The sequence below is a fragment of the Mustela putorius genome, unplaced genomic scaffold, assembly GCF_011764305.1.
Source record: "Mustela putorius furo isolate JIRA1106 unplaced genomic scaffold, ASM1176430v1.1 tig00000738_pilon_pilon_pilon, whole genome shotgun sequence".
Taxonomy (NCBI): domain Eukaryota; kingdom Metazoa; phylum Chordata; class Mammalia; order Carnivora; family Mustelidae; genus Mustela; species Mustela putorius.
The window spans coordinates 7,212,784-7,222,822 of record NW_025421463.1 but is presented as its reverse complement, the minus strand read 5'-3'; the positions used below and the strand labels follow the sequence as shown (position 1 = coordinate 7,222,822).

The 10,039-nt window shown below is 57.3% G+C and overlaps 1 protein-coding gene and 1 long non-coding RNA gene across 3 annotated transcripts; one reads left to right on the top strand and one right to left on the bottom strand.

Moving 5' to 3' along the window:
* Positions 1-857: 857 nt before the first annotated feature.
* On the bottom strand, positions 858-8,407 carry LOC106004902. 2 transcript variants are annotated; one of them, XR_006607815.1, is made up of 3 exons: positions 8,299-8,407; positions 6,317-7,403; positions 858-2,113 (listed from the first exon to the last, which is right to left on the bottom strand). It is a non-coding gene; the product is annotated as an uncharacterized LOC106004902 (long non-coding RNA). The 2 variants fall into 2 exon arrangements; XR_006607816.1 differs by lacking the exon at positions 8,299-8,407 and adding an exon at positions 7,509-7,716.
* Positions 6,305-9,675, top strand: LGALS1 (galectin 1). The gene is made up of 4 exons (XM_004743195.3): positions 6,305-6,440; positions 7,715-7,794; positions 9,046-9,217; positions 9,471-9,675. Exons 1-4 carry the CDS (start codon positions 6,432-6,434, stop codon positions 9,615-9,617), a joined length of 408 nt encoding a protein of 135 aa, XP_004743252.1. The 5' UTR covers positions 6,305-6,431; the 3' UTR covers positions 9,618-9,675.
* Positions 9,676-10,039: the final 364 nt, after the last annotated feature.

The window sequence follows — 10,039 nt, the reverse complement described above, 5'->3', positions numbered from 1 at the left end:
TGACCAACTAGCTATAAATTGGAGATTCCCAAAGCCCCCTTCTCAGATTCAGTCATTTGCTGTTACAGCTCAGGAAACTCAGGGAAACATTTGTGTTTACTGGTAACAAACCAGTAACAAACGGGATATGGAATGATACAGATGAAGAGCTGAATGCAGAGACGATCTAGAAGGGCAAGTTCCAGAAGGGTGCCTAGTGCAGGAATGTCTGTCCCCATGGAGTTAGGGTGTGTCGCCCTCCCAGCATGGACATGGTTCACCAGCCCACAAGCTCCAAACCCTATAGCTTAGGGAGGTTTTTTTATGGAACCTTCATCACATAGATATGATCAATCATAGTTCAATCTTCAGCCCCTACTCAGCATCAGAGCCACTGAATTAACAGCTATGGAGGGGCGCCTGGGTGGCTCAGTGGGTTAAAGCCTCTGCCTTTGGCTCAGGTCATGATCCCAGGGTCCTGGGATCGAGCCCTGCCTCAGGCTCTTCCCCCCGCCCCCACATTGGGCTCTCTGCTCAGCAGGGAGCCTGCTTCCTCCTCTCTCTGCCTGCTTCTCTGCCTACTTGTGATCTCTGTCTGTCAAATAAACAGCCGTGGAAATCTCCTCCTTCCAAATTTGTTCATTTTAAAGCAATTTCCTTTGCATTTTCTGTGGCTTGCTGCCCAAAACTCTCCTGATATGCAGGCCTCAGGCACCTTATATAAAACAGTAAAATGCACCCACTTCCCGGAAAGTTAAATATATGTGGGCTTTTTTGGCTATACAGTTTCAAACTATTTTTCGACGTTTATTTTTTATTTTATTTATTTATTTTTTAAAGTAGGCTCCACAACGAGCCAGGAGCCCAACACAGGGCTTGAACTCACGACCCTGAGATCGAGACCTGAGCTGAGCTCGAGAGCCGCTCATTTAACTGACTGAGCCACCCATGCACCCCTGTATGTTTGTTTTAAACATTATGTGACTTGGGGGATCTAAGGTAGGCGTGCCCAACCTCTAGGAAGACTTGGACACACTTTGGAAATAAGAAAATTCAACCCTGGAGAACTGGTCTCCAATGTTTCCACTTTTATGATGAGCAGGGTTTACGTCTGAGCACCGTAAATGCTGATTGGCTTCAGCGTTGCAGTTTTAACCTTTTGGAGCCAATGTATTTTTTTTTTCTTCAGGTCTCAAATATTTTATAAGCTCTCAAAAAGCTCTCAGCTTCCTGTGAGTCTATAAGTATGTCAAAAGAGAAACATGAAAAAAATTAAACGACTCCTGCCAGAGCCCTAGTGGGCTGATGAATGGTACGATCCCACCCAGACCTCGTATGAGAGAAGGGATGGCTCCCCAAAGATGACTGAGGGTCTGTAATCAGAAGGGGGGCAGACAGCAGGTGGGAAGGCAAAAGAATGCCACTGTGTTTGGGGAGATGGCTGTCTGGGCAGGTAGAAGAGCACAGCAAAGGCCGGGAGGTAAAAACAGACACTCAAGGTAAGTGGGGGTTGGAAGAGCCCCTAAGGTTGGGGGCCATCTCCCTCCCCCGCCCCAGTTCTTTCTATACTTCATGGAGCAAGTGGAAAAAAATTTTTTTTTTTTTTTTTTTTTTGAGATCCAGATATCCCAGGACCACAGTGTTCTTCTCTCCTTAGCTCAGGAGATGGAAAGCAGGTCAGCCCTGGCTCCCTGCGTGACCTTGGCCAAGTGGCCAGCCTCTTAGGGTGGTTTCTGCATCATTAAATGAGGGAGTGGGTCCGGTGCAGAATCTCTGGGGCCCATTCCCGCTCTGACTTGTAGGACTCTGGAGCTGGCTCTGATCAGCCCCACCATCCCTGGCTGGGCCAGCCAGGTTGGCTGAGGGGTGTGGATGGTGTTTCCGTGGGCCTGGCAGCCCTCCCAGCCACTGCCCACTGGAGGAGGAGGCACAGCCTTCCCGTGGGCAGGGCAGGCAGGAGTGGGCAGGCTGGGAAGGGCCATGCTGGCCTGGATCCCCTGTCCATGGGTACGGAGCTCGAATCTCACCACAGCAGCCAAAGTCCAGCCTGTAGGATGGAGGAATTCCACAGAGTTCTCTGCCTCCACTGCAGGGCAACGAGGGAGGAGGAGTCCCAGGACGGGGGACCCTTGACCTTGGGGGAGCAGAAGAGAGGACAAATGCTGAGCCCCCCCAACATCACCTCTGTAATCCAACCGCTAGGGAATGGTAATGTTCCCACTTTCCAGGCCTGGAAACAGATTCAAAGAGTTCAAGGACCTTGGCCACCGTCACAGCCAGGCAGCCCCCAAATTAGGACTTGCCTTCCCTTCTGATTCATTTCAGGTTCATTTCAGGGCCCAGAGCAGCTTCACTGTGCGGTCCATTCCAGTTGACAGGCACGAGGCCTAGGATGGTGGTGGTGGGGGGAGGCGTAGATGGAAAGAGGTAATGTTTGAAAGCAAGGAGATAAGGTGCCCATTTATCCGCGCAGGGCCTGGCAGATTAAGAGGGTGCCACCTCTAAGAAGCCCTGAGGACTGGGTGGGGGTGGGGTGCACAGGGGCCCCTGTCACCCAGGAAAACCATGGTCCCTATTACAGGAAGCTGGGGAGACTTGCTGCCCCAGAGTAGGCAGGAGGGCACTGTTGGGGATGAGGTAGCGAGGGGTGAGGGGGAGACCTCCCGGCAGTGTGGACCCCAGGAAGGTAATCTCAGCCTAGGAGAAGAGACAAGAGGGAAGCCAAACTCTTCTGAGACTGTGGGGAAAAAAAAAATCACTATTTCGTTCAACAGCCATGAACTCCACCCTGGACTAGCTTTGTGCGGGGAGCAGGGTTTCACCTCCCCCAGTTTCCAGATAGGGAGGCCACCTTGGGAACGGCGTGGCAGGGCTAGAACCCGAATCCAACTCTCGGGACTCCGCAAGGGGCTTTTCCGGAGGCCTGTTCATGCCATGGCACCCCTCTACCGGCCCAGAGCCAGCCAAAACTGCCCATCGTCCAGCAGCATGCACTTCCTGACACTGGGCCCATCCTCCAGGTTGGAGGAAGCATGGGAGCAGCTCCCGAGGCCCTGAGAGCTCAGGACTGGACCTGGACCAGAGCAGCCTGCCAGCCCCACGTCACAGCAGCCAGGCTAGGACCGTGCCCACACCACCTCCGCTCCTCGGTCAGAGCTCCCCAGATGCCCGCATTCCCTGATTCAGGCAGAGAGTGCCTGTGGCACTTGGAGGGGAAACACAGAGGAAAAGCAGCCCAGCAGCTCGGCTCCACGCATCCCTCCCTGTGCTGAGGTTGAGGGGAGGCCCCAGAGGAAAAAATGAAAGAGCTGGGCTTGGTTTCTGAGGCTTGGTCTTGGAGGAGGGATGAGAGCCTGCCTCAAGGCCTAGGGCACTCCCCACCACTCCTCCTGTGCCAGGGTGGGGATTAGTCATCTGTGGGGGCGTGGGGGGCAGGGGAGAGGGCAGTGGAGGACCTGGCTTCCAGATGTGAGTCCCTCCTGGTCCACATCTTCCTCCCTCTTCAGTGCTGGCAGTTTCGGAAGGGAGAGGGCAATGTGCAGAAGGAGGTCCCGGTGTCAAGTCTCCTAACAAGCGCCCCCCCCCTTGCCCAGTGCTCCCCACACCTCTCTCTCCTAGTTCCTGGCTATGAGGTGAGCACCCCTCTAACCCACCCACGCTCAGTTCTGTTGCTCCAGCGATCTTCCCCGCACCCCACGTCTGCTCTCAGTACTTACCTTCCCTACAACCTTCCATGGCTGCCGCTTCCTGACGGCACACGGGAGAAGAACGAGGCATGAACAAGTCGGGTACAAGAGAGAGGGGAGGCGCCTGGGTAGCTCAGTGGGTTAAAGCCTCTGCCTTCAGCTCAGATCATGGTCCTGGGGTCCTGGGATCAAGCCCCGCATGGGGCTCTCTGCTCGGTAGGGAGCCTGCTTCCCCCTCCTCTCTCTGCCTGCCTCTCTGCCTACTTGGGATCTCTGTCTGTCAAATAAATAAATAAATCTGAAAAAAGAAAAAGAGAGAGGGAGCAGGGGGCGACAGGCCCGGAACAACTCCTCAGTCCCGTATTTATTAGACAGAGACAGCTCCCACAAAGGAGCCGAAGAAGGGTGTACATTAATCATCTGCCTCATAGATAAATAAGAAGGAAGGCAAAATATATCTGGCCAAGCAGCATAAAGTTTGTATTTGAGCAGCACATTCAGAGGGAGCAGCTGATTAGCCACAGGTGCTCTAACGGAAAAATGCAGCAGGCGGCATTCCGCCCTGAGCAGGTCGGGCATCCCCGGCCGCTCGGCCTCAAGGATGGATATTGTCCTCTCTCCCAAAGGCCTGTTGCCTGTCCATGGTTTTCTTAAGGCCATATCTAAACATGCTCGTAACTAGTATAATTTCTCATGGGTCCTGATGAGGGAGCAGGAGGCTGGCTGAGGACAGAGCAAAAGCTGGCGTCTTGCACCCCCTCTTCACCCGCTCCCCTCCATATGTGTAGCGTTCCTCAGGCACCCCTGACTGCCATAAAACGATAAATAGTTCACTTGCAGGGATCGCAATCCTGCAGAACAGGAATCTCCCTTGCTCTACAGATGTCCTAGAGACCTAAACAGGGAGGTTACCTTATCAATAGCACAAATTTCCAGAGGCAAAGAACTCTTGGTTCCTGAAGCCCTAATGTCTCCCTCCCCACCGTAAACCGGAGGAGGCTGAGGTAGAAGGGAATGTAAATGATAGCCGGATCATAACACCCCACCAAGAATCTCCCAATTATCTTGATGTTAATGGCTGACCTAAGGACGACATTGATCAAGCCATAAGGGCAAGGCCTCCCCCACCCAGCACCTTGTAGGCCCTCCCTAACATGTGAGAACTCTGTTGAAATCTCCCATCCCTTCACCACCTCCCCCCAACCGTGGGGTATATAACATGCTGACCCTCACAACCCGGGGCAGCAGCTCTTCCTGCCCACGGGTCCTGTCCCCGTGCTTTAATAAACCACCATTTTGCACCAACAACGTCTTAAGAATTCTTTCTTTAGTCGTCGGCTCCGAACCTCCTCACCCCACCGAACCTGACTTAGGTTCTGGGACTTCATCAGGTCCTATTTTAAGTAATACATTATTCTGAGGGACAGTTACACATGGCTCCCCAGCACCCTCCGTTAAAATAATGGCCCAGCCCCTGGAATGAGGCCCTTCCTGATCCAGATGCTGTCGGCCTCCCATCTCATGCCCCGACTTCCCCAGCATACCCGAAACTTCAGCCGTGCCCAGATGCTCCCTGTTCCCCGGACGTGCGCTTTCTCACGTCTGAGCCTTTGCTCATGCTGGAATGCCAGCTCTCCTTCTTCACCCATCCTGCAAGACCCACCTCGGGGGCACCTGGGTGGCTCCGTTGGTTGAGCGTCTGACTTCAGCTCTGGTCATGATCCCAGGGTCCTGGGATCGAGCCCCGCATGGGGCTCTCTGCACAGCGGGGAGCCTGCTTCCCCCTCTCTCTCTGCCTACCTCTCTGACTACTTGTGATCTCTCTCTCTGTGTCAAATAAATAAATTAAAAATCTTAAAAAAAAAAAAATGAACAGAGAAGGGAAAGCCCGGGCCTAGCCTTGGAGAGAGAGATGTGAAGAGGAGTGGAAGGGAAGGGGGCAAGAGCCAGACACCCAACCCCTCCTGGCCTGGCCCACCCCGGGGCCCCCTCTCAGGCCTGACTCAGGCCTGACGCTGTCAGGCAGGAGCCCTTGGAGGCTCCGCAGCAGGCCCCTCAGGAGGGCTGAGGCATGAAGCCTGAGGCCTGGCACCCGGCCCAGGCTTTCTTTAGCGCTAAATGAGGAGCGCCAGCAGCAGCCACAATCCCAGCTTCCGGGGAGGCCCGGGTGGGGCCAGGGCCTTGTGGTTCAAGGTCCCGGGCCCTCTGCAGAGGCCTGCAGTGCAGGCCACGCCCTGGTCCCTGCAGGGAGCAGCCAGATGAACCCCAGTTCTAATCCGCTGAGGGACCCTGGATCCCTTCAGCCATCTTCTCTGGGTAGCCCCTGAGCTCGGCCTGCTGGCCCTAGGCCCCCTTCCCGCCAACTCTAGTGCCTAACTCATCCTCAAACTATTTTCCACTGGCTCCCCCCCACTCCCAATCCCTGCCACAGCACAATTTTTTTGGTGGGGGTGGGGAGGGATGAAGGGGAATGGAAGGTGGAGCCTGGACCCTGGGGGAGTGGTTAAGGAAGACGGTGGGGGGGGGCTTGCCACTCTGATTGGTCACCTCTGCTCCAGAAAGTCTTCAAAATTCCATTGACCCCGCCTCCAGTGGGCCCCCATCCCTGTCCTGCCTTACAATTGGCTGGGATTCTAGGGGGCGGGACTTACCGGAGCCCGGTCCCGTTAAAAGGGTGGGAGCGGCCCAGGGTCCCACCTCTCCCCTTGAGTCTTGAGACAGCTGGTGTGGCAGGCATTCCGCGGGAACATCCTCTGGTCCTCAGTCATGGCTTGTGTGAGTGTGGGGATCCCGTCCCAATGCCCAGGGATGGGGGGGGGGGGCAGACAGCTGGGGGAGAGGGGGGGTGTAGATGAAGATCTGAGTTTTAGTCCCTGGGGTGTGGCTTTGACCGAGTACCTTCTCTTTGCTGTGCCTCAGTGGCCGCGTCTGTAAAATGGGGGTGGGCGCCATGGCCCCTAAAGGCCCTTCCTGGCCTAAGAATTATCTGAGTTCCTCCGGGGTCTGACAGCACAGTTATTTCCGCCTGGGTTTGACAGTCTGCAGCACTCCGATACTGGGAGAGAGAAGGGTGTGGCAAACTGGTGGGGTGTTGACTTTGATGACACCCAGCCTCCTGTCCCTTCCCCCTCCTTCACCCCGGAGAGCCTCCTGTCCCTTCCCCCCCTGCAGCTGTCCCCAGTCACTGGGCCAGGGCAGAGTCATCCTCTGCTCTAGAGAGCTCTGAAAAGTCGCCAAGATTTGACCGGCTGCCCGAGAGGGCGCCTGCTTGGGTTAGTGGGTGGAGGGTGGTTCTGTGCAGGGTAGTCAGGTGGGGGCTGGGTAATTCCCATCCCCCTCCACACATACATTCCCCATGCCTGCAGATGGGGTGCTAAAGGGAAGAGAAGGAGGCTAGAATCTTCTGCAGGCCCCAAGGAAGGGGGTTCAAGTTTGTAGCAGAAGGAACCACTCACACCAGTTAGCCTGTGCGGTCAATCTTGATATTGCTGAGCTGGTCGGGCTACCGAGTCTGGCCCTTGGCCGCTCACTCTTCCTTCTTCACAGGAGCCTGGCTGCGCCCCTTAGGGGTCTCCTCTCCAACCCCTGCGCCTTTCTGTACGGAGGGGCTTGAAGGGGATGGTGGGGGATCTCCCAGCCCCGGGTTGCCTCTTCTCCAGCAGGGGGGCCGACCCAGGTGCCTTTCTTTGCCACCCAGTCGCAGTGTCACTCATTCTGAGTCCGATTCTCTCCATCCATCTATTAAATGAAGGAATGGAACATATCATCTCACCTCCCAAGCCGCTCTGAATCTAAAATCCCCAAGCTGAATCGCAAAAACTTCTAGATCTTGCCTTCCACAACCTCGGCAGTGGTAACAGACAGGAAATGGACCCGGCTGGGAGCAGGGACTTATCTGGGACCACACGGAGAAAGAGAGTCTAGAACTTGCTCCTGATTCCCCAGGCTTCCCGCGGGCGGGGCCAGAGGATCCAGGGCGGGCACGCCCCCGGCCCTCCCCCTCCCGCACTGTGTCCTCTAACCCCGCTGGGTGGGTCTCCTCGTTGCAGGGTCTGATCGCCAGCAACCTGAATCTCAAACCTGGGCAGTGCCTCAGAGTGCAGGGCGAGGTGGCCCCCGAAGCCAAGAGGTGAGAGGGTGAAGGTTGGGGTAGCAGGCCGCAGGGGCCCGGGCTGCGGAACCGGGCGGAGCCGGGCGGCGGAGCGGGCCCCGCTCTGGGAGGGGCGTGGAGTCCCGGGTCAGACTGCCCAGTCCAGACCACCAGCTGGGGGACTCACTGAGCCGGGAGACTCTAGTTCTGGCCCTGCCGCCTCCTGGCTGTGTGACGGAGGCCCCGCACCTCCCTCCAGCGGCGAGGGGGTTAACGGCAGCCGCGTTCTCTGGGTGAGTCACTTCCTCCGCGCGGGGTCTGGATGCCCCCACTACAGTCGCCCCCATCCCTCCCCGCTGGAGCCTCCTAAGCTAAACCAGCTGCAGCCTCGGCCTCTACCTTGCCTGCCCCGCCCCCACTGTGGGCTGGAGCCGAGGTCCCTGGGGGCCTGGGAGAGGGAATGGGGGCGCCGCTCCCCTGCTGGTCCGCTCCCCTGCTGGTTCTAGGAGGTCCTCTCCTCTTGCCCCCACCCTCTTCACTCACTCAAACTTTCACTCCTTCAGCCCTTCTTCCAAGCTGCCTAGTCTCTCCGCAGCCGTGTGACCTTGGACCCGTCAACCCACCGCACTGCACTGCACGGCGCTCCAATCAGTTGTCAGTTCCCTGCTTGGGGAGGTGGTTGTGTGGAGAAAGTGAGATGCTGGGTCGCTCAGTGACCGTGACGCTGACCAGCTGATCTTAGAAAGAGCTTTATGCTTTGTGCTTTATGCTTTTCATGCCTACCAAACCCTCCGAGGGACATACCGCTCTTCTCTCCACTTAGCAAATGCGTTTTGGATGATGATGATGGGTTTGCTAGCCACCCCCCCCACCTCCCACCCCACCCCCGCTCTTGAGCACCTACCGCGGGCCGTCCTGCTGGGCACCAGGAGCACAGAGATACACAAGGCAGACAGGACATGCGCCCTCCCAGAGGTCACCGTGCGGAGGAGGTCTGTCAGTCCGTGACCAGAGGGACACAAAGTCATGTCTGTAAGAGTCTGGGCTTGGCCATCCGCACAGTCAGACCCTTAGCGATTCCTCCTGGACAGCCCCCATGGGGCAGATGAGGAGACTGAGGCCCAGAGAAGGGCAGGGACTTGCTCAAGGTCACACAGCCAGGAGGCAGCAGGGCCAGAACTAGAGCCTCCTCCCTGCTCAGTGAGTCCCCGAGCTGGTGGCCTGGACTGGGCAGTCCGAGGGGGGACTGCGGTCGGCTGCAAAGGTCTCAGTGGTCCCTGCTCCCCGCAGCTTCGCCCTGAACCTGGGCAAAGATGGCAACAACCTGTGCCTGCACTTCAATCCCCGCTTCGAAGCGCACGGGGACGTCAACACCATCGTGTGTAACAGCAGAAGCGAAGGGTCCTGGGGCGAGGAGCTTCGAGAGTCTAACTTCCCCTTCCTGCCTGGGAGCCCCATGGAGGTGGGCTGGGGCCTGGGGCCAGGGGCGGGGTGGCTGGCAGAGCAGGCCTTAGCAGCTACAGACCTAGGTCCCACCCTGCCCTCCCTCCCATCCCCTGTCCCCTCTCTCCCCTCCCCTGCTGTGATCAGGCCGGTGAGCACCAGCCCCTCTCCCAGGGAGCCTGTGTCCTGGGACCTGCAGGCCAGCTGTGACCGCAGAGCCCAGGCTCCCGATTCAGGGCCCCTGCCACTCCCTGCCCCTCTCCATCCTCCAGGTGTGCGTCTCCTTCGATAATGCCGACCTGACCATCAAGCTGCCGGATGGATACTCCTTCAAGTTCCCCAACCGCCTCAACCTGGAGGCCATCGAGTACCTGTCGGCTGATGGGGACATGAAAATTAAGTGTCTGGCTTTCGACTAAGGGCAGCCCGGACGTGGCCCCTAATAAAGGCAGCTGCCTCTGCTGCCTCTGGACCAGCCTTCTGTGTGTGTGTTGGTGGGGAGGGGCGCGGTGGAAGGGGAGGTTGCCACCAACTCCCGCAGGCTCCCCCTCCTTTCCCTCCATTTGCATGGGAGGGAGCTGGAGGCTGATGAAAGAAACCCAGTCACAGCCCTCCCAACGGCTCCCAACCCAGGGAGCCCCAGCACACACTAGGTACTCAGAAGAGGAGAAATCAACGAAACCAGGGGGAAAGAGGCAAGGGAGGACTGATGGGTGCCGTGGTAGCTGGCGGCAGAGAGGGAGGTGGAGGGAAGAATCATGGGCTCCTTGATGGCTTTCAGGAGCTAGAAAGAGATGGGGTTCAGAGCTGTGTGTCCTGGTGCGTGTTAACTGACCTCTCT